We start from the raw sequence: 21,145 nt of genomic DNA, 5'->3' as shown, positions 1-21,145 counted from the left end.
AAGCCTGGCCAGTGTGGCTCAGTGATTGAGCACTGACCCATGCGTCGAGTGGTCACCGGTTCCATTCTGAGTCAGGGCACATGCCCCAGTTGCAGGCTCAACCCCCTGCAGGGGGCGTGCAGGAGGCAGTGGATGGATGCTTCTCTCTCATGGATGTTTCTAGTTTCTATCTTTCTATCCCTCTCCCTTCCTCTCACTCTAAACTCAATAAAACCATATTTTTTAAAAATGAAACAAGCCTAGTACATTTAGAATCTATAGTTAATAAGAATATACCCTTAAACCTCTTTAATATAAGCTTTTTTCAGGAAGCAGCACTAGTGTGTGCTCCCAGGCTACCAATTCCGGAGAACAGAAGAAGAAATGGAGATGTACCTCACCAATGACTAGTTTGGGTGATCTGAACTGGCTGGAGCCTAACTGTCATAATCAAACAGATCCAACTATATTATAGAAATAAGATGTGGAAGGCATAAGGGTACTAAATAAGACAGGGGTTATGTGAGGGCCAAACTTAGTGTGTAGTGGAAACGTGTACTAAACCCAGAACTGCGTGTTCCAAATCAGTCTCCTTTGAATGGAGTTTGGGTTAAATCTTGCTCCCCGTCCAGCCCCAACCTATCTGAGTAAAAGGAATCCTATAGCCCTATAAAATGGGAAACTGCGGTCTTGGTAAATTTCACCAGCATTCTCTTTGGGGAGATGGCAGAGGCCAACCCATCTGGGGTATATAATGAATGAGACTCACCCTGGAACACTTCCCAGATGATAAAATTACCCTGCCAGCTAACTGTGCTTCATAAGCAAAAGAATTCAGGGGCTCTGTGTGTCTGCATGCCCAGGGGCATTATCTCGTTCTTTCTGTTTGTGTCTCTCCCCCTCTCTCTCTATCACACACAAAATCAACACCCCCTCTAAATTACCCCCTTCCTTGCCTATTCACACACCCAGCCCCCTCAAAAAGAGCAGAGCCAGGAATAAAGCCAGGAGGAAACTCAGTAACAGAAGCTACAGCCTCCTGCATCTCATCAATGAAAAGCTGAATCTTAAACTTCAATCCAGTAAGTGTGTTTTCATTACCAATAAAGAATTAATTGCAGCACACAGTAAAAGGAGGGTAGGGAAAAGCTTACACATTCCTTCTTGCTTACATTGTACTTGGGCCATATATTTAAGTGTGAGACTGATTTGTAAATAATTGTTACAGTCTTTTATGTCTATTTCCTTTTACTTTTACAGAGAAAGTCTTTTTCTATCCCTTGCTGACAGATCAAGATTTGTGACCCATCCATTCCAATAGTTAAAAATTAATTAAACGGGAAGCAAATATTTATAACCAAGACTTTGCATATGACATACATAAACATATAGCATTGTATACATTTGATGTATTCTTATTTTTTAAATAAATGATGTTCACTTGAATCACTCAAGTGAATGAAAATGCTTAAAGCCACATGTCTAAATTCAGGATGAATATAAAACTCCAGTTCACTTTTTAAAATTAATGTATTTATAACGATTTAAATAGCTGACTACTAAGAGCCACATTTCTAAGTTGCCATAAACCTGTCTATTTTTATAAACATGTTTTCTTTCAGTTGTTATTGTTGTTTGTCCCATTGAATTGGAAGGCTGTCTGAACTCATTTGAAATGTTCTTGTAAGTCATTCTAAGGAAAACTTTTTCTAGATAAGTTGTAAAGAACATTTTTTTTCATGACAGGTATTTTATCATCTCTGGCCATTTAGAGCATAGGTGTGGGATCCTGTTTTATATGGCACCCTGCTACATGGAACTTTCTTTAGCTGATTTAGTTAGAAAGCCACTGCCAAACAAAACAGTAGGAGGGAAACTGTAAAAAAAAACTTTAAAACACTAAAAAAAGAAATAAGTGAACAAGCAGCAATCTAAACATAAACTAGAGAACTGTTCCCATGACCTAGGTCTGACGGGAAGAAACAGAAGATGCAGAGTTAATAGAATACCAGTTTGGGGCCAAGTTCAGTTTTTAGAAGAAATAGAAGTTACTTCAGACAATCACACGTAAGCTGTTGTACTAAGGTTGTTCTGTCACAAATCTGAGACATGACTTTAAGTTAGGTGAGTCTGATGTCATAAAAGTTTCTTCTAAAATACGAAAGATGTAAAATTTCAAAAGAGGAATTATCACTGTGAATTAGTTCTTCTGACTTAAGGCCTTTTTTGTTGGTATAAAACCAGCAGTTACATAATGAGATGACCTACAGCTACAACAATAAAAAATCGCTCTGCTTAGTCAAGCTCAGTGATTTCTAAAACACAAACACAACTATGGAAAATAAAATAGCAAAAGTGGAATATTCAAAATATTGCCTTTTTGTTGTTGTTAATCCTCACCTGAGGATATTTTTCCATTGATTTTTAGAGAGAGTGGAAGGGAAGGGGAGAGACGGAGAGAACATCGATGTGAGATAGATACATCAATTGGTTGCCTCCCACATGCACCGACCAGGGCCAGGGATCTAGCCTGCAATAGAGGTACATGCCTTTGATCGGAATCGAACCCACAACCATTCAGACTGTGTGGGCTGACACTCTATCCACTGAGCCAAACCAACTAGGGCTCAATACTGCCTTTTGACATACACTTGATATGTTCTGTAGTAAGTGACCAGTGTAATTTTAGAATATGAACCTCATCATGTCTTTGATTCAGGCACACTGCTTTTATGGATACCTGATTTATCTAAAAAACTTTTTTTTTTTTGGGGGGGGGGCGGTTTACAAATGCATGTAACCAGATGAGTAATAAAAGTGAAATATATAACATATTCTTTAGTATTTGAAAGATTAGTATCTTAAATTATTCATATCGGGCCCAGTCAAATATTTAAACTAAACACATATCTTAAGCTTTAAGAAAAAGGCAGAAGAGAAGAAAAAGAGCGAAGGCAGTGAATTTCTGTGGAGCCCAGGTCAGGTCAGTCAGTCTGTCCGTCAGTCAGGCATTCATTACTAACACTAGTCAGGAGTCCGGTCCTCTGGGCTCTGGGCAGTCACACTCAGGGACCCAGTCACAGGCCTTGCTGCCCCGAACCGCCCAGGCTGCAGGCATCACTGCTGGGATTTCCAAGGTTCAAAGAGGTTATGTCACTTGCTCCAGCTCAAGGAGGAATGTAGATAGGAAGACTGTACCAGAGAAACATGCACCTCACCGCAGCTGTCCTCAAGAGCTATGTGGGGAATTATGTCATTTATTCCATAATACTTTGAGCCTAGGAAGAGTTCATTAAGTCTGAATAGGTTAAGTCCCAAATTCACCGCAGGACCAAGTTCAGAATAAATCATGTTATTTTATGGTTCCATCACATGTATCTACTTAATGTGAGGCCAGAAGGCATTTTCCCATTACTGCTCACAGAGGACTGCTTCCCTTTTGTTTTGTCCATCTTTTCTCTTCACTAATTTAGCAAGAAGAAGGATGGCCCTCTAGAAAGGGTCCTATCCTTTTCCTGCTAAATGCCACTGGGTGTGTCCTCCATCAATCCGAACAATAATCCACCAATCAATTTCCAGTATTGCTTAATAATAAATGTGACCAATGAGCATTATAATAGGAAAGAAGACTACTTTGTAGGCAGTTTTAGAAAACTATTTTTGGGAAATAAAAATATCTTGAGGAGGACTAGTAAAATATAATGTCTGAAATATAACTTTCATTAGTCCTTAATTAATATTACCATTAACTGTTCTCTCTCTTCACCCTTATTCTAAAGTGACACCAGACTCCAGGGTCTCTCTACCAATAATCAAGTCTGTGGCCTGAGCAACGGCTGAACCAAACGTGGCTGTGATTTCTTGAAGTCTTAGAGTTGATAAAAGGGTCTCGCATTATTTTAAAATTAATGACAGTAAGTGAAATAATAATATCTAGCATTTTACAGAGTGAAAATATAAAGAAAATATGTACAGTCTTATCAAGCGATGTGTGTCTTACAAAGGAAAATACTTGTGACCTTCATTAGACAAGACCAAATATGTGACCAAAAATAAAAGTTACTTGTACAAAACAAAGAATGGAAAGCTGTTTTTTTCAGGCTAATTGATCCACTAATCCTATCTAATAAAGAGGGAATATGCTAATTGACCCTCATGCCTTCGCAAAGATGGCGGCGCCCACAGCCAATAAGGAGGGAATATGCTAATTGACTGCCTCGCCCTCAAAGTTGGTGGCACCCACAGCCAATGAGGGAATATGCTAATTGACTGCCCCACCCTCAAAGATGGTGGCACCCACAGCCAATAAGGAGGGAATATGCTAATTGACTGTCCCACCCTCAAAGATGGTGATGCCCACAGCCAATAAGGATGGAATATGTTAATTGACTGCCCCGCCCTCAAAGATGGCAGCGCCCACTGCCACAAGATGGCGGCACCCAGTCCCCTCAGCCCCGCTGGGGCCACTCTACATGCCTGCCTCTGGGGTCCCCCAGTCCCCTCAGCCCCCCAGGCACCCAGGGTTGGCCCAAGGTGCAGGCAAGCCTGGGATGGTTACTGCCCAGCCGGCTTGGGCCGCCCAAGGCTCAGGTAACCAGGGCTGGCCAAGGCTTGCCTGCCAGCAGTGGCAGTAGCAGAGGTGTGATGAGGCGTCGTCTTCCCCTGATCGCTGGTTGCCTCGGCCCCTGAGGGCTCTCAGACTGTGAGAGGGGGCAGGCCGGGCTGAGGGACCCCCCTCTCCAGTGCATGAATTTTCATGCACTGGGCCTCTAGTCTATAATAATAGAAGTGTAATACTAGAATGCTAATTAGACTGGACAGCCAAATGACCTTCCAGATGTCCTTCTGGACAACCTTCCAGACGAAGCCAGGGCTGCGAGGGCCGAGCCCCTTGCAGGAATTTTGTGCATCGGGCCTCTAGTCATTTCACAATTACTTACTGAGTACTTACTCACTAGGCACCAAACACAAGGGGCACAATAAACAAGAGAGACACATCACTGCCTCTATAAGGCTTATAGTCTAAGAAGGAGATTATTGAAAAATATTTACAAAAAATATGATTATAAATGGTGACAATGGGATGAAAGAAAAATTATGATCTATTTGGAGAATGAACAAAAGTAACTGATATTTGAATATTGACTCAGTGGAAAGTGACATATTACTAATACCAATAATTATACTGTGGTTTCTGTTGCTTCCTTCCAATGTCTTTTTTAAAAAATGTTTTCAGAGAAGAAGGGAGAGGAAAAAGAGAGATAGAAACATCAATAATGAGAGAGAATCATTGATCGGCTGCCTCCTGCACACCTCACACTGGGGATCGAGCCTGCAATCTGGGCATATGACCTGACTAGGATTCAAACCGTGACCTCCTGGGTCATAGTTTGATGCTCAACCACTGAGCCATGCTGGCTGAGCTGCTTCCAGTGTCTTGCAATTAAAAAGGCTTTGTTTTAAGACTTTGCACATCATCCTGTTATAACTTCAGAGCAATGCAGAAATTCAGATGCTCATGAGAAAGTATTAATAAATAACTATAGAGCCAAAGAGGCAGGACATGTAAATAGAAAACAAAAAGCAATTTGACTTGGAAGGGCTTCAGCAAAATGAAATAGGAAAACACAGTTAAGACTGGAAAGGAAAAAAGAGTCCAGGAAAAAAAGCCTTGAATACCAGGCCAAAGTTTCCTGACCTTTTCAATGGAGAGAAGGGAAATCTAAAGAAGTTTGAGAAGGCTGGTATTTCTGGGAGATTATTTTAGGAGTGGGAAAATACAGGTTATCCTCAAAACATGTATACACACTTTAACAACTGACAGCTCAATTGATGTTTCTTTCTTTTCAGCCAGACTAAGCTTTGAACAAAGGAAATAAGCCAGTCAGAGAAAGACAGGTATCACATGATCTCACTCATATGTGGAATCTAAAGAACAAAATAAACTGATGAACAAAATAGATCCAGAGACATAGAAGCATGGAACAGTCTAATGAATTGCAGAGGGAAGGCTGGGGTGGGTGGATGTAAGGGGAAGAGTTTAACCAAAGAACTTATATGCATATAGGCATAACCCATAAACATAGACAATGGTGTGGTGAAGGCCGGGGGGGCAGGGGCAGGAGCTGGCTAGAAGGGGTATGGGGACAAAGGGGACATCTGTAATAGTTTTAATAATAAAGATAAATTTAAAATAAGAAAGGAAATCCATCCTAAAATGCTACTGGAAGTTTTAAAACACAGTTGAAGTACAAACACTGCCTTTATAATCATTCAAAGTATATAAACATTTTGGGGGGACAGTGGGTGTCCCCCCAAAATATATACACACTTTAACAGCTAACAACTAACTTAATTTTCTTTCCTTTTCAGGTTTAAATTATCTGAATATTGGGTGAAGCCAGACTAAGGTTTAAACAAAGAAAATTAATCCACTAGACTTTTTTATGAGATACATAAACGATAAAGTCTACGGCACAAAACTGTCAATAGTTGACAAATTGAGGGCAAAAAATACTGAAGGAAATGATTCTTGATGTTATTGATGTCATTGCTTTGCATTATCAGCAGTGCCTGGACCAGAACAGTCATCAGTTTGAAAATAGGCATTAACAAAAAATTATTCATTTCATTAGATTATTTTAAATTTTGAAAATGAACTGTATATTGATAAACACTGGCTTTATAATCATTCAAAGTGTGTGTACATTTTTGGGGACACCCTAAATATAAAGAAAAAAAGAGAAACAATGCGTATGGATATCATTTAAGGGACTATCACAATAATTGGTCAATAAGGGTGTGGGCTACTAATGTATCAATGGGACTGAAAAGAAGAGATAGGTATATAAGAATTTGTATGAACTAGTCACTGACTAGATATAGGAGACAACCCGTTGAGCATTCAAGTCCAAGATTTCAAAGGGAACAATTGAGCTATTAGCATACAGTAGGATGGACAATGAGTTTGATTTTGAACCCACTGATTTGAGGTACTGGTGGTACATGTAGTTGAAGCTCACCAGAAAGGGGAGGACTAGAAACACAGATCTGTCATCCTCTTAGAAGCAACTATTAATGTTGGGAGGATAGGCAAAAGAGCACAAAGAAAAGTGCTGAAGGCAGAATTTCAGGGGAATCTTAAACTGAGTGGGGGTGAAAGATGTCAGGGACCAGCCTTATCCTCTGCTCATGATGTTGAACCATATACTCAGGTGGGATTAATGTGGAATTCTAAATAACTTTTTAGGACTTAATTTATATAAGATATTTCATCCAAGGGGTTTTTCCTTAATCTTACCTCAGTGTATGTGCTAAAATTTTGTAAGAAGATAACAAATTAATAATTATATCACAATGTACATCATATTGTTTTCTAAATCTTGGCAAGGCTGAATTAAGGATTCAGATAAGGAGTTCTGGATTTACATACCTGTGGTACCCATTTGGAAGACACAAAGCTGGTCACTTCTATTACAGACAAGCCAGTTTGGGAAAGTTGATTGATAAATTCAATTTTTATATCTGTAGGAACTATAACCTAGGAAAACATTGAAAGTTATTTTATAATTACTTTGTATAGGGTCTATTGAAACATAAACAGAAAATTACTTCCTAACTGAAAGCAAGTCCTAGTTAAGATTTATAAATTCAACTAGCAATTGAGAACAAATATTATATTGTAGCATATGAAATATAAGTCTTTAGAGCTTTAAAATATTAATATTTAATTTAGCATTTAAAATAAATTGTGCAAAAGTGATATCAAGCTACCTTTTCATTTTGCAATCCATCCCGAGGTCCAACTTCTACTATTTTAACATACTCGGGGAGTCCAGATAACTGGGATGCTTCCTGTAATGGAAAGGACAAGGCAAGGAAAACAGACAACCATTAAACCATCAAACTTGCTGATTAGAAAAGTCAAACTATTACAATTTGTAAAATTAAATTGTCACCCCAGAAATTTAAAATGGTAAGAAATCAATGCAATAAGACTACATAATCCAAATACCAAGTTAATGTTATTGGCAACATGAGGTTATTTTTTTTCTTATAACTTCATGATATTCAATCTAATTATGATAAAATTCAAAGATTAATTGCTAAGATATACATGGAAATGGTTATTTACTCAGGATCCAAAAAGCAAATCTGTTGAGTAATTCTACATGTGATGATAAACTAACCATTGTTAGAGTTCATGGAAAAATTAGGTGTTTGTATTAATAGACTTCTACCATGCACAGTCATACAAGATGCTGCCCTCTATACCCTGGTACTTGAGGAACGTGGAGTTGGAATTCTGGCTTGTGCTTGGAAACCTGAGGCTAGAAATGAAGGTGTCCTTTTTCTTTTTTGTATCACACAGTACAACCGGCCCCTAAACACAGAACCCCCAGCCCAGTAGGTCCTAGCCGTTGGCATCCCACTGGAAACAGCCTCGTTCCAGCCCAACATAACACCCTGTCCTATCTTTCTGCCAAATCTGAAATGGCAAGAGGGTCTGGACTCTGGAGCCTGTGTCTCTAAACTAAGTAGTATGGACACACCATATTTAGGACACTAGTTTAAAATAGAAAAAATAGAAACAGCCTTTCTAAACATCCCACTGCAATTAAAATTAGAAGTAGACTACACCTTTTCAGACTGTACCAGCACAATGTCCTGGTATCTCCGAGCCAAGTTAAGTCTGGGTAACTCATTATCAAGTTCTTCAGATGGATAGCTAATGGAATCAACCTAATCAGCAGGACCTGTACTTCAATGCTTTATAAATTTAGGTCGACCAATTTATAGTTTCACCCTGTCCTTGTAACAAGGACACGCACTGGTGAAGTGACAGTTAAGCATGCAAAATCCAGTTTGTTTCTATGACATAGAAAAATGCTCATTGGCTTTTTTAGAGTCCAAAGCTGTTATTTGGTTTTATCAGCATCCTCTTCTAACTAACTCAGTGGAAGAACCCAGATGCTTCCTGTTACAATGTTTACATACCACCCTCCACCATTTCCATGAAATTGGGCAATTCACTATGCAAAAATTAACCAAGAAGAAAACAGAATTCTCATTTCTGCATCTTCTGAACAGATCGTGATGCACGCGGTTAACTTGGAGGGTGGAGGGTGGATAGGAGAAGTATGGCCTTCCTGAGCTTTAGGCTCAGTCTGGGATAGCAGTCATGAAATCATGCTCCATTTCTAAGAATGGCCATAATTTCAACCAGGCAATAAAGGACAGGCATGGCATGGAGAAGTGGAGTAAATAAAGAGAAGCTCACTCCTCTTTCTTATTACCTCCAGTCCTAAAACTGCAAAAGATGAACAAAAGCAAAAAACCAAACTAGCTAATTTTAAGCCATGTGGTCTCATTATTGCTGATTGTAAACTCAAGCTGTATTTGCAACAGCAATTAGCTCAGAGCATACATGGATGAAGAGTACTCCTTTATAAAACAGCAACGTTTAACCAGAAAGAAACGAAAACTATGTTTTTTAAGCTGATAGCAATATGATGTTTACAATTACAGAGCTTGAGACTTTCCAATACATCACTGTTGTAGCTAGCAGAAGTAACAACCAACCTGAAGAAATTACAGACCACCACCAATAATAGCCATTTTAGTCAGAGCAGAATAGATGCTCACTTAATATTATTTTACATTTCTTCTTGAATCGAATGCTACTATTACATCTTTCTGCTATGGGTACTTACTAACTCTACCCGAATACCTGAGAAATCAGAAAAAAAAAGTCAGAATGTGTTCAGTAAATCAAAGAGTAACAAGTTTTCCTTTTTAACAGAAAAAATAAATAACACAAAGAGTCAATTAACACATACTCGCTGAATATGTGTAATGAGACCCCCATCTTGGTGCTCTTTTGTCTCTTCCTGGGCATTACCAACTCCGTAGTGACTTTTCTAAGTAGACGCAGCTGTACATAAACAATACCTGCTTGGCATAGCCACCCAAGTGTTGTACAAGCACATGGAATTCAATGATTTAAAACTGATCCCATTATTTTCCTACCTCATGCCTCTCCTCAGACATTCTCCCACCACATACTATTCTTTACCTTCTCTCTTACCACTGGTATCTCACTGGTCCATTTGTTACTGATTTTGAGAAGGCTAAACCCTATTTTGTAAAACTACTGTTTGGAATTTTCTGCTATTTTTTAGATGACCTCTTATTCTAAAAAAATAAAAGATAATAACTTTGCTTTCTAGCCTGCTTTAGCCTACTTGAATAGTAAGGAAGATAAACTTAGCTGTATGACCTTGTAGACCAGAGACTAGATATTGCCCATACTCTCAATACCATGCCCGGTGTATTTTTTAATTGGATAGAACTGTGTTGTTTTCAAGGCCACCAGCAAGACAACCAATAAGCACACATAGGGCTGGCTCTTTAATAAAAAGGGAAGTTCTGCTTGTAGCTTTGCTTAGAATTTGAATTCATTTTCTCTGAGCCCACCACGGTGAATAAAGTATGTCTCCAAACTCTCCGAGCATTGCTTGATTTATTCCGGTTCTCTATAACAATTTTATTTTGGCAAATATCTAGTACCCACTGAAAGGAGTTTTTAGGGGTGAAATAGAAAGGTTTAGGAAATTTTAGGAATTAAGGGGTCCATGGAAAAGCACAGAGCTACAGAGATGCAAAGGGTACATTTCCATAAGATAAGGGAGCTGGGAGTAGCAGAAGGTACATTTCTATAAGATAAGGGAGCTGAGAACTGCAGAAAGGTATACATTTACAGAATAAAAGGAAGTTCCTCATTCAGAGAGGGAAGAAGAGTGCCCAGAGGGAATAGGGAAACAATAAAGGAGAAGAAGGAGGGAACCTCACTTACTTCACTTGAGGTTTGAGCTCTGGAGTTGTTATAGTAACCAATCTAAGGGGGACAGTGACCAATCAGAGGGGATATCAAGGCACAAAGATCTGCAGCCTTTAAATGCTGAAGGAAAAGGGACTTAGCAGGACTCTTTCCCCCTCCCCATGTGCTTGTTTCTCAATTAATTTCCACCTTTCACTAAAGCACCTTTCTTCCATAGTTTCATTCTTCAACTCCACCGGACAAAGAACCCAGGAACCATCCTGCCCAGACGAACACCATGTGTTCCAGTCCAATTTCCCGTGTAACCATCACCATGCATGACCCTCAGAGTGTGCTCAATAATTACTTTTATTGTATTCGTGAATCTCTTTTGTCACTGACTTCATTAAAATTGTCATTTTTTCTCACTCTGTTGCTATAGCTTCATAAATATTCTCCCTCAATCTTGTTATTCCAAGATTAAAATCTTTCAGCATTTGCCAGTCACCTTCAGAGAGATCAACCTAAGGTAAAAGATGATTCATGACTAGCCTCTCATCATCTACCACACTCTTACTTCATGCAGCCTATGATTTTAGCCATGCTAAAGACATGTCTTGCTCATTTTCACATCTGTTGGTTGGAAATACATTCCATCTGTGGAAAAAACTTTCCACCAAACTCATTTCTCTTCTTCATGGACACAGGACTAGACCACGTTTCTCCCCATCTAAGGGTAATGTTTGAACAAGTTCTAGTCAATGAAAGTAAGTGATATGTACCATTTTTAAGCTTGGCCCATGAAAATATCCCACACATATTCCCCCATGTTCTTTTCCCTTCAGCCAGCTTAATGCAGATGAGTATGGCAAATCTGTAAGTTAATGAAAACCAAAAGAACAACAACAACAACAAAAATATATATATACACACACACACACACACACACACACACACACACACATATACATATATATATATATATATATATATATATATATATATGCCTACATCCTCAAATCACTGCTTAAATAAGAATTCCATGCCAAAAACTACTGCACCCAGCAAACAGCTGCGAACCTGAGAACACCAGTCCCTAAGTGGCATGAGCACATGGATTCAGAGGAGCTCTGCACCCTCTCATGGAAAGGTCAGATTTCACCTGGGATAAGAAGAGAGAGAACTACATAACCAGACACCCGGAGAAGAGAGATCATGGGGAGAAAAAGAAACAGCCCGCATATGAAAGAAAAGCAGGCATCACCAGAAAAGGAAGTAAAGGAAATAGAGGCAAGCAACCGGTCAGAGAAAGAATTCAGAGAAACGGTCATATGGTGGCTGAAAAGAATGGAAGACAAATTCGATAATATGAGTAAGAACCAAGAGGAAATGAAGAAGAACCAAGAAGAAATGAAAAATGACATCGCTGCTGTAAAGAACTCAATAGAAAGCATCAAGAGTAGACTAGAAGAAGCAGAGGACCGCATCAGTGAGCTAGAAGACAAGATGGGAAAAAATACCTAAGTGGAGCAGCTTCTATAAAAAAAAATTAAAAAGCAGGAGGAGAGCCTAAGGGAACTTTGGGACAACATGAAACAAAACAACATCCGCATAATAGGGATACCAGAAGGAGAGGAAACTGAGCAAGGAATAGAAAACCTGTTTGAGGAAATAATGACAGAAAACTTCCCTGATATAGGGAAGAAAAAACCCATACAAATCCAAGAAGCTCACAGAGTCCCAAGCAAAAGGAACCCCAAAAGACCAATGCCAAGGTACATTATAATTAAATTGGCAAACACCAACAACAAAGTAAGAATCTTAAAAGTGGCCAGAGACAGACAGAAAGTTACCTACAAAGGAACCCCCATCAGACTAGCAACTGATTTCTCAACACAAACATATCAGGCCAGAAGGGAATGGAATGAAATATACAAAGTCATGCAAAGGAAGGGTTTGAATCCAAGAATACTGTACCCAGCAAGTCTATCAATCAAAATTGATGGTGAAATCAGGAGCTTCACAGACAAAAAAGGACTAAGGGAGTTTACTACCACCAAACCAGCAATGCAAGAAATGCTAAAGGGTCTGCTGTAAAAAGAAGAATTAGAAAGAGAAGAAGGAACACAGGAGTAAAAAATAAAAATGGCGACAAACACGTACCTATCAATAATAACTTTAAATATAAATGGATTAAATGCCCCAATCAAAAGACATAGGGCAGTGGTCGGCAAACTCATTAGCCAACAGAGCGGCAAACCGTGGCAGCTTGCGAGCCGCAGTTTGCCGACCACTGACATAGGGTAACAGATTGGATAAGAAAACATGACCCATATATCTGCTGTCTACAGGAAAACCACCTCAGGAAAAAAGACGCACACAGACTGAGGGTGAAGGGATGGAAAAAGGTTTTTCAGGTGAATGGAAATGAAAAAAAAGCTGGGGTAGCAATACTTATATTTGACAAATTAGATCTCAAAGTGAAGGACATAACAAGAGATAAGGAAGGCCACTTCATAATACTAAAGGGAGCAATCCAACAAGAAGAAATAACTCTGGTAAACATATACACACCCAATACAGGAGCACCCAAATACATAAAAAAACTCCTGGAGGATATCAAGGGAGAGATTGACAGCAGTACAATCATGTAGGGGACTTTAATACCCCACTATCATCATTGGACAAATCCTCTAAACAAAAAAATAAGCAAAGAAACAACAATCCTAGATGACTCACTAGACCAGATGGAATTAATTGAAATCTTCAGAACTTTTCACCCCAAAGCCACAGAATATACATTCTTCTCAAGTGCATATGGGTCATTTTCAAAGATAGACCACATATTGGGTCATAGCAAAGTCTCTTCAAATTCAAGAGGATAGAAATCATATCAAGCATCTTCTCAAATCACAATGGCATAAAACTGGAAATCAACTACAATAAAAACAATACAAAAAAATCAAACACATGGAGACTAAATAGCATGCTATTAAACAATGACTGGGTTACCAGAGAGATCAAAGAAGAAATAAAAAACATCATGGCAACACACGACAATAAAAACACAACAATCCAAAATCTATGGGACACAGCGAAAGCAGTCTTGAGAGGGAAGTTCATAGCTCTACAAGCCTACTGCAAAAAACAAGAAACAATGGTAATAAATTACCTAACCCTACAACTCAAAGAGTAAGAAAGAGAGCAACAAGAAAGGCCCAGTGTAAGCAGCCGAAACCAGTTTGGCTCAGTGGATAGAGCATCGGCCTGCGGACTGAAGGGTCCCGGGTTTGATTCTGGTCAAGGGCATGTACCTTGGTTGCGGGCACATCCCCAGTGGGGGGTGTGCAGGAGGCAGATGATCAATGTTTCTCTTTTTTTTTTTTTTTTTAAATATATTTTATTGATATTTCACAGAGAGGAAGGGAGAGGGATAGAGAGCTAGAAACATCGATGAGAGAGAAACATCGATCAGCTGCCTCCTGCACACCTCCCACTGAGGATGTGCCCGCAACCAAGGTACATGCCCTTGACCGGAATCGAACCCGGGACCTTTCAGTCCGCAGGCCGACGCTCTATCCACTGAGCCAAACCGGTTTCAGCTGATCAATGTTTCTCTCTCATCGATGTTTCTAGCTCTCTATCCCTCTCCCTTCCTCTCTGTAAAAAATCAATAAAATATATTTTAAAAAAAGAAAAAGAAAAGAAAGGCCCAGTGTAAGCAGAAGGAAGGAAATAATAAAGATCAGAGCAGAGATAAACAACATAGAGACCAAAAAAACAACACAAAAGATCAACAAAACCAAGAGCTGGTTCTTTGAAAGGATAAACAAGATTGATGAACCTCTAGACAGGCTCACAAAGAAGCAAAGAGAGAGGACCCAAATAAACAAAATCAGAAATGAAAGAGGAGAAATAACAACAAACCCCTCAGCAATACAAAGGATTATTAAAAAATACTATGAACAACTCTATTCCAACAAACTGGACAACCTGAAGGAAATGGACATATTCCTAGAAAAATACAACCTTCCAAACTCAATCAGGAAGAATATAAATATCTCAATAGGCCAATAAGTTTGGAAGAAATTGAAGCAGTCATCAAAAAGCTTCCAGCAAACAAAAGCCCGGGGCCAGACGACTTCACAGGGGAGTTTTACCAAACATTCAAGGAAGAACTAAAACCTATCCTCCTCAGACTATTCCAAAAAATTCAAGAGGAAGGAACACTTCCAAGCTCCTTCTATGAAGCCAGCATCACCCTAATACCAAAACCAGATAAAGACAAAACAATGAAAGAGAATTACAGGCCAATATCCCTCATGAACATAGATGCCAAAATCCTCAACTAAATTCTAGCAAATCGGATCCAGCAGTACATCAGAAAGATCATACACCATGACCAAGTAGGATATACCTCAGGGATTCAAGGATGGTACAATATCCGCAAATGAATAAACGTGATAAATCACATAAACAAATTGAGAGATAAAAATCACATAGTCATATCAATTGATGCAGAAAAAGCATTTGACAAAATCCAACACCCTTTCCTGATAAAAATTCTCAACAAGGTGGGAATAGAAGGATCATACCTCAACATAATAAAAGCCATATATGATAAACCCACAGCTAACATCATACTCAATGGGCAAAACTAAAACCATTTCCCCTAAGAACAGGAACAAGACAGGGATGCCCACTCTCACCACTCCTGTTCGACATAGTACTGGAAGTGCTAGCCATTGTGATTAGATAAGAAGAAGAAATAAAAGGCATCCAAATTGGAAAAGAAGTAAAACTGTCCTTATTTGCAGATGACATGATATTGTACATAAAAAACCCAAAAGACTCAATCAAAAAACTATTAGACTTAATAAATGAATTCAGCAATGCAGCAGGATACAAAATTAACACCAATAAATCTATGGCATTTCTACACACCAATAGTGAACTTACAGAAAGAGAGACTAAAAAAGCAATCCCATTTGCCATCGCACCAAACTATAGGACACTGAAAAAAGAATTGGGAAAGACATAAACAGATGGAAGAACATACCATGTTCATGGATTGGTGGAATCAACATCATTAAAATGTCCATACTACCCAAAGCAATCTATAGATTCAGAATGGCTATCATCAACAAATCAACAAACAACAAGTGCTAGAGAGGATGCAGAGAAAAAGGAACCCTTGTGCACTGCTGGTGGGAATGCAGACTGGTGCAGCCACTGTGGAGAACAGTGTGGAGTTTCCTCAAAAAACCAAAAATTGAACTCCCATTTGACCCAGAGATCCCACTTGGAATATATCCCAAGAAACTAGAAACACCAATCAGAAAGGATATAGGCACCCCTATGTTCATAGCAGCACAATTCACCATAGCTAAGATTTGGAAACAGCCTAAACGCCCATCAGCAGATGAGTGGATTAAAAAACTATGGTACATCTACACAATGGAATATTATGCTACTATAAAAAAGAAGGAATTCTTACCATTTGCAGCACCATGGATGGACTTGGAGAGCATTATGTTAAGTGAAATAAGCCAGGCAATGAAAGAAAAATACCACATGATCTCAATCATTTATAGAAAATAAAGAACATTATAACCTGATGAACAAAAAGATAGATACAGAGGCAGTAAAGCATGGGACAGCCTGTCAAATTACAGCATGAAGGCTGGGGAGTGCCGGGGAGGGGGGATGAAAGAGATCAACCAAAGGACTTGTATGCATGTATATAAGCATAACCAATGGACACAAGACATTGGTTGGGGGGATGAGGGCATGTGATGGAGTAGGGGAGGTTGGGGGAAGGTCAATGGGGGAAAAAAGGAGATATATGTACTACTATATGTAATACTTTAAATAATAAAAAATAAAAATAAATAAAATTTAAAAAAAAAACAATTCCATGCCAAGAAGAAAATTTTTTTTTTATTTTATGGACAAAAATAAATGTCAGCTATTTCATACCACTGAGAGTATAGGTGTAGAGTGGACCTCAGTTCTCAAAATTAATTCATTCTGGAAGGCTGTTTGAGAAGCTATTTGTTCAACAACTGATTCATTTTTTTTCCCATTAGAAAAAATGAAAATTGAATTGATTCATTCCAGACCCCCAAACGATTCCATTTTAACCATGTCTAATGTACTGTTTAACCAATAAATAAACACTTATTTTCTTCAGTTTATTGAACTACACCTACTAGCCTTAAATGAATCTTTTTCAGCACTCATTCCAGGTGTGTCTTTCAGGAGGTCAGCTGCAGCATCTTTGCTTTTCTGCATATCATTGCCCCTGAAATGCTGTCGCTGACTAACTCCTTTTCCTTTATCCAAATTAATAACATTATTTCTACCTCTTCAATCACCTCTGATCATTGTTTCTTTCACACCTTTAGCAACATTAGCATTCTTGATAGCCTCTTTATGTTTTAAAATTGTGCAAGCAACAAAAGAAAAAACACACATGCACAAAATACAAAAATATTCACAGCACAATTTCCTGAGATGTTAACAAGGCAAGGTTTGACTCTAAACACACTCACACTGGGAGACACTTTTTGTTTTGCTGATGTATCAGCATAAAAGGGTTGAACCTGTTTTGTTCAACAACTGAGACATTTTTTCAGTTCACAACTTGGTTGAGAATCAAACTGCTCAAGATGGGAGAATTTGAGAACCGAGGTTTGACTGTATCTCTTATAGCTTCTAATTATGAAGAGTGACGAGTGTGAAATTTTGCCCTACATGCAAGCTAACAAGTGAGCCTGCCTTGGATGCTGACAAAAGGCACAGACTCTAAGTCAGAAAAGAAGAAAACTTATTAACTCACAACAAATAGCAGTAGCTAGAGGATCAGTGCTTGTGCTGATTCCCCAAGCCTCAACTCTCACCGAAAGAAGCAGAGTGATGCTTACACAGGCAATCAGTTGCATTCCAGGAAAAGAACTCCAAGCATAGACAACCTGAACTGTAAGTAATGTGCAGTAAGAATATCTTCCCTTGGCAACAAAGGTAGACATTGTTTATTATGCCTGACCCATGAGCATACCTGCCTTTTGATTCAAAGGCAGACACTATCTCTATGATCCAAGGCTTTAAGCACACTTACCCCTTGTTCCAGAAGTATATTTCTATCATTCAGAGCTATTCCACATACAAAAATCCTTGTAAAGATAGTCTAGAAGAAAGGCAATCATGCCTCTACTTACAAAACATGTAGAAATTCAAAACACCCATGGACAATTATTTTCCATTAATATCTACTCCTCATGTGTATGGCAAATTCTCCGGACAGTAAATTACTCTGTTGGCCCCTCCAATGAACAAAGGCCGGGACCAAATATGTACAATTTATACCATAAGATATTTAATTAAGGCTACTAGAACTCCAACTAGAAAAATCAGGCCAACTTCCAATATCGACTTCAGCCATGCCTCCACCTCCCAAGGGTCCTTGGATCCACGCAGCTGAGTAAATCCGGGGCAGTAGTGGCTGCTGCATCAGAAGCTCAGGTTTACCCTGTGCCTATTTTATGACAGTGGATACGTTGCCATAATCAGTACTACAGTTTACTGATCAGCGATGGTAGGCATCAAAGTGATGGAGACTTACTCAGCAGCGTGACTCTAGTGGGCCTCATCAGCGTATGGGCCTCTGATGATTGAATCAGCCCCTCCCCCAAAGGTGTCTTTAATCTGTCAGGTACCTAAATTAGGCCACTGACTACAAGCCAAGTCAGTAACAATATGGGAATGCCTCAGAGTTCTGCTAAGTGAGTAGAGAGATCACATACATTTTCAGTTCTGCACAGCTGCTGCAGATGTTGTACAACTAGTAGCCCAGCAGACATCATCGGGTTTCAGCTTAGCCAAAACATCATCCAACCAGGCCCAAGCATTAGGGAAAGCACTGTGAACAGAAGGGCCCCATTGAGCCAGTACCTTTGTTTTTGGCGGTGGAGTGAGCAGGAGAGGGCAACTGCTACTTTTTCTGTGTAAAGCTGAGATTGCACTGGGGACAGGCTGACCACTTTCTTGAATATAAATTTCCGTCCCATTAGTGAGGTCTGTTGAAATTGTCCTACCTTGTTAATCTTGAGTCCACATTGACCCTCCCACCCCCAATGGAAATAGGGCCAGAAAATCACAAGGTCTCCATGAATCAGGTGTCCAGTTTCAGTAAGAGCTAAACAGCAAACTAAAACCTGATTTTCAAAAGATACCTGGTAGCTGTATCAGGGCAGTAGGGGCCCACATCCCCAAGCAGCACTTCTAGGTGGAAGCTGCCTGACTTTGTCAGAAGTTCCAATTTCCAAAACTCCAGTGACAGAGACTTGTAGCTCAAAGAGGTCAGAAGGATCCGAGGGACCTCCCCCTACCCCTCCTACCCCCGTCCCCTGGCCCAAAGGTATGTTCACTTCACAACATGCTCTTCCTAATTGAGATGATTCCCTCTGGCACCTATGAGACATAGAATTGCAATCACATCACACACTAATTTTTACTATACATTCAGTTGTGGAAGCAACCAAAGTACACTGAATTGACCCCAAAGGCCCCACCCAAGAGGTTACTTTGGCTTCTCCTTTCCCACTGTGAACACTACCCAAACCCCATCAATTGAATCAGGACTCCCACACCCACAGGTCTGAATAGGGTGATGATTTTGGCATTTTTATCCAAGAAAGCCATAAAAGTTTGAGTTTTTGTTCTCCCCCAAAGTTCTCTAGCATACTCAGATGAGTGATCACAAAGAACCAATCATCATTTTCCTTAAAGCAATTGAATTAGGAAGGTTGAGAATCAGGGGACACAGAGGGAGAAATCAGCTCTAAATTAGTAAGCCAGGCACATTTAGTTTCAATTTCAGGCAGTATAGCAGCTGCTGACCATTTTAATGAAATGAATTTGTAATGTTATAATTCCACACAAAGTCCTATATTGAACATCATAATCATAATTAATGACACCATCTATTTCAACATTGGAAACCCCCGAGTTGCTTTGTTTTCCATCAGGATAACAGGGTTTGTTCCATCTGGCTGACAGGGGCTTAACTTGCACAAAATTCATTATCAAGAGAACACCTCTTAAATCTTCATCCAGTTATAATATAAGAGCAAAGGGAGTTTTGCAAGATTACAAGGCTGACTATAAAATTTACTACAATTCTTTGGGTCTCATTTGCCGGTGGGTTACATCTCAGGATTACATACACAACCTGAGGCAGTAGGTCCCACATTTAGTCAATGACTCCTCTATAGTTCCTCACAGGAGTTTGTCTACCCCAGGGAAGTCTCCCAAAGAGGACCAAAGTTCCCATACAGCAGCCAGAACTCACAGCAAAAAAAAAAAACCACACAAATAAACAAACAAAATATCACAGAGACCTTTGCTGCCATCTCCAATTGTGTCTAAGTTTGGCATGACAGACTACAGGACAAGCAAAGCTGTCAGAAAGTCCCGTTGTTGCTATTCCTCCTGACCAAGCATTACATACCCTATCCCCTCATCTCCCAACCCAACCAAAGTTCTTATGATTCATTCACCTGGTTTCTGGTTTCTTCCCATTATGTTGGCCAAGTTTCTTCCTTCTACATTCCCAGTAACTGCTGATGGGAAGAGGAAGAGAACCTTCAACCCACACAGGACTCATCTTAGCGCTAGTTGTTACTATGGGTGGACATGAAGCTGACTACCAGATTGCCAAGGAAGTTCCCCTGCCCTGAGCAAAGTTAGCATGACCATGGCACCACTAGGCCTTTGTACCTACTTCCCAGAAACCAGACTGTAACTATCATCCCAACCCCTCATCATTAGCAGGCAATTAAGTAGAGGAGCATTTATTGCTCAAAAAAAGACTATAATATCTGGTCAACATGTTTGTTACCAATTCCCATGGACTTTCCTCGAATTGCTTTAATCCACCTGAAAGTTCCTCATTCTTCCCTTTCAGAAAGTCATGTGTCCCTTAGCATTATCTTCATCAACAAAACTGTCAAGACCTGTGAAGGGCTGAGATTTTATTTTATATGCTAAGGAAACCTGCCACAGTTTTATGGATGCTGGCAGAAGATATGTGAGTCTTAAATCAGAGACAAATGGCTTTCACTTTAATAACAGTAGCCAGAGCATCAACATTTTCTTTCACCTGTTCCCTGAGCATTACAGGAGCTCTGCTTGGGGAACTTGAACACTTCATCATGACCAGTAAGCATAACAGCCTTTTCCTCCAGAAAGGAACACTGTCTCTATCCGTCAAGACTGACTGCAAGAAAAACATCTTGAAAAGGTATTTTCAAAGAAAGGTGATCAGTGCCTTGCTAGTAAGACATG

At 39.5% G+C, this 21,145-nt stretch overlaps 1 protein-coding gene across 1 annotated transcript in view; it reads right to left on the bottom strand.

Annotated features, from left to right (window-relative positions):
• HMGCLL1 (3-hydroxy-3-methylglutaryl-CoA lyase like 1) overlaps positions 1-21,145 on the bottom strand; it is a 172,812-nt gene that overhangs the window by 110,096 nt on the left and 41,571 nt on the right. The window contains exons 2-3 of the mRNA XM_080665505.1: positions 7,753-7,833; positions 7,412-7,519 (exon numbers count right to left, since the gene is read on the bottom strand). Of these exons, the coding sequence (XP_080521631.1) occupies positions 7,412-7,519; positions 7,753-7,833 (189 nt within the window). The remainder of the gene's footprint in view (positions 1-7,411; positions 7,520-7,752; positions 7,834-21,145) is intronic.

The sequence above is a fragment of the Plecotus auritus genome, assembly GCF_963455305.1.
Source record: "Plecotus auritus genome assembly, chromosome: 4".
In the NCBI taxonomy this organism is placed as follows: Eukaryota; Metazoa; Chordata; class Mammalia; order Chiroptera; family Vespertilionidae; genus Plecotus; species Plecotus auritus.
The sequence above is the reverse complement of the archived record's forward strand: the minus strand, read 5'-3'. Positions and strand labels throughout refer to the sequence as shown.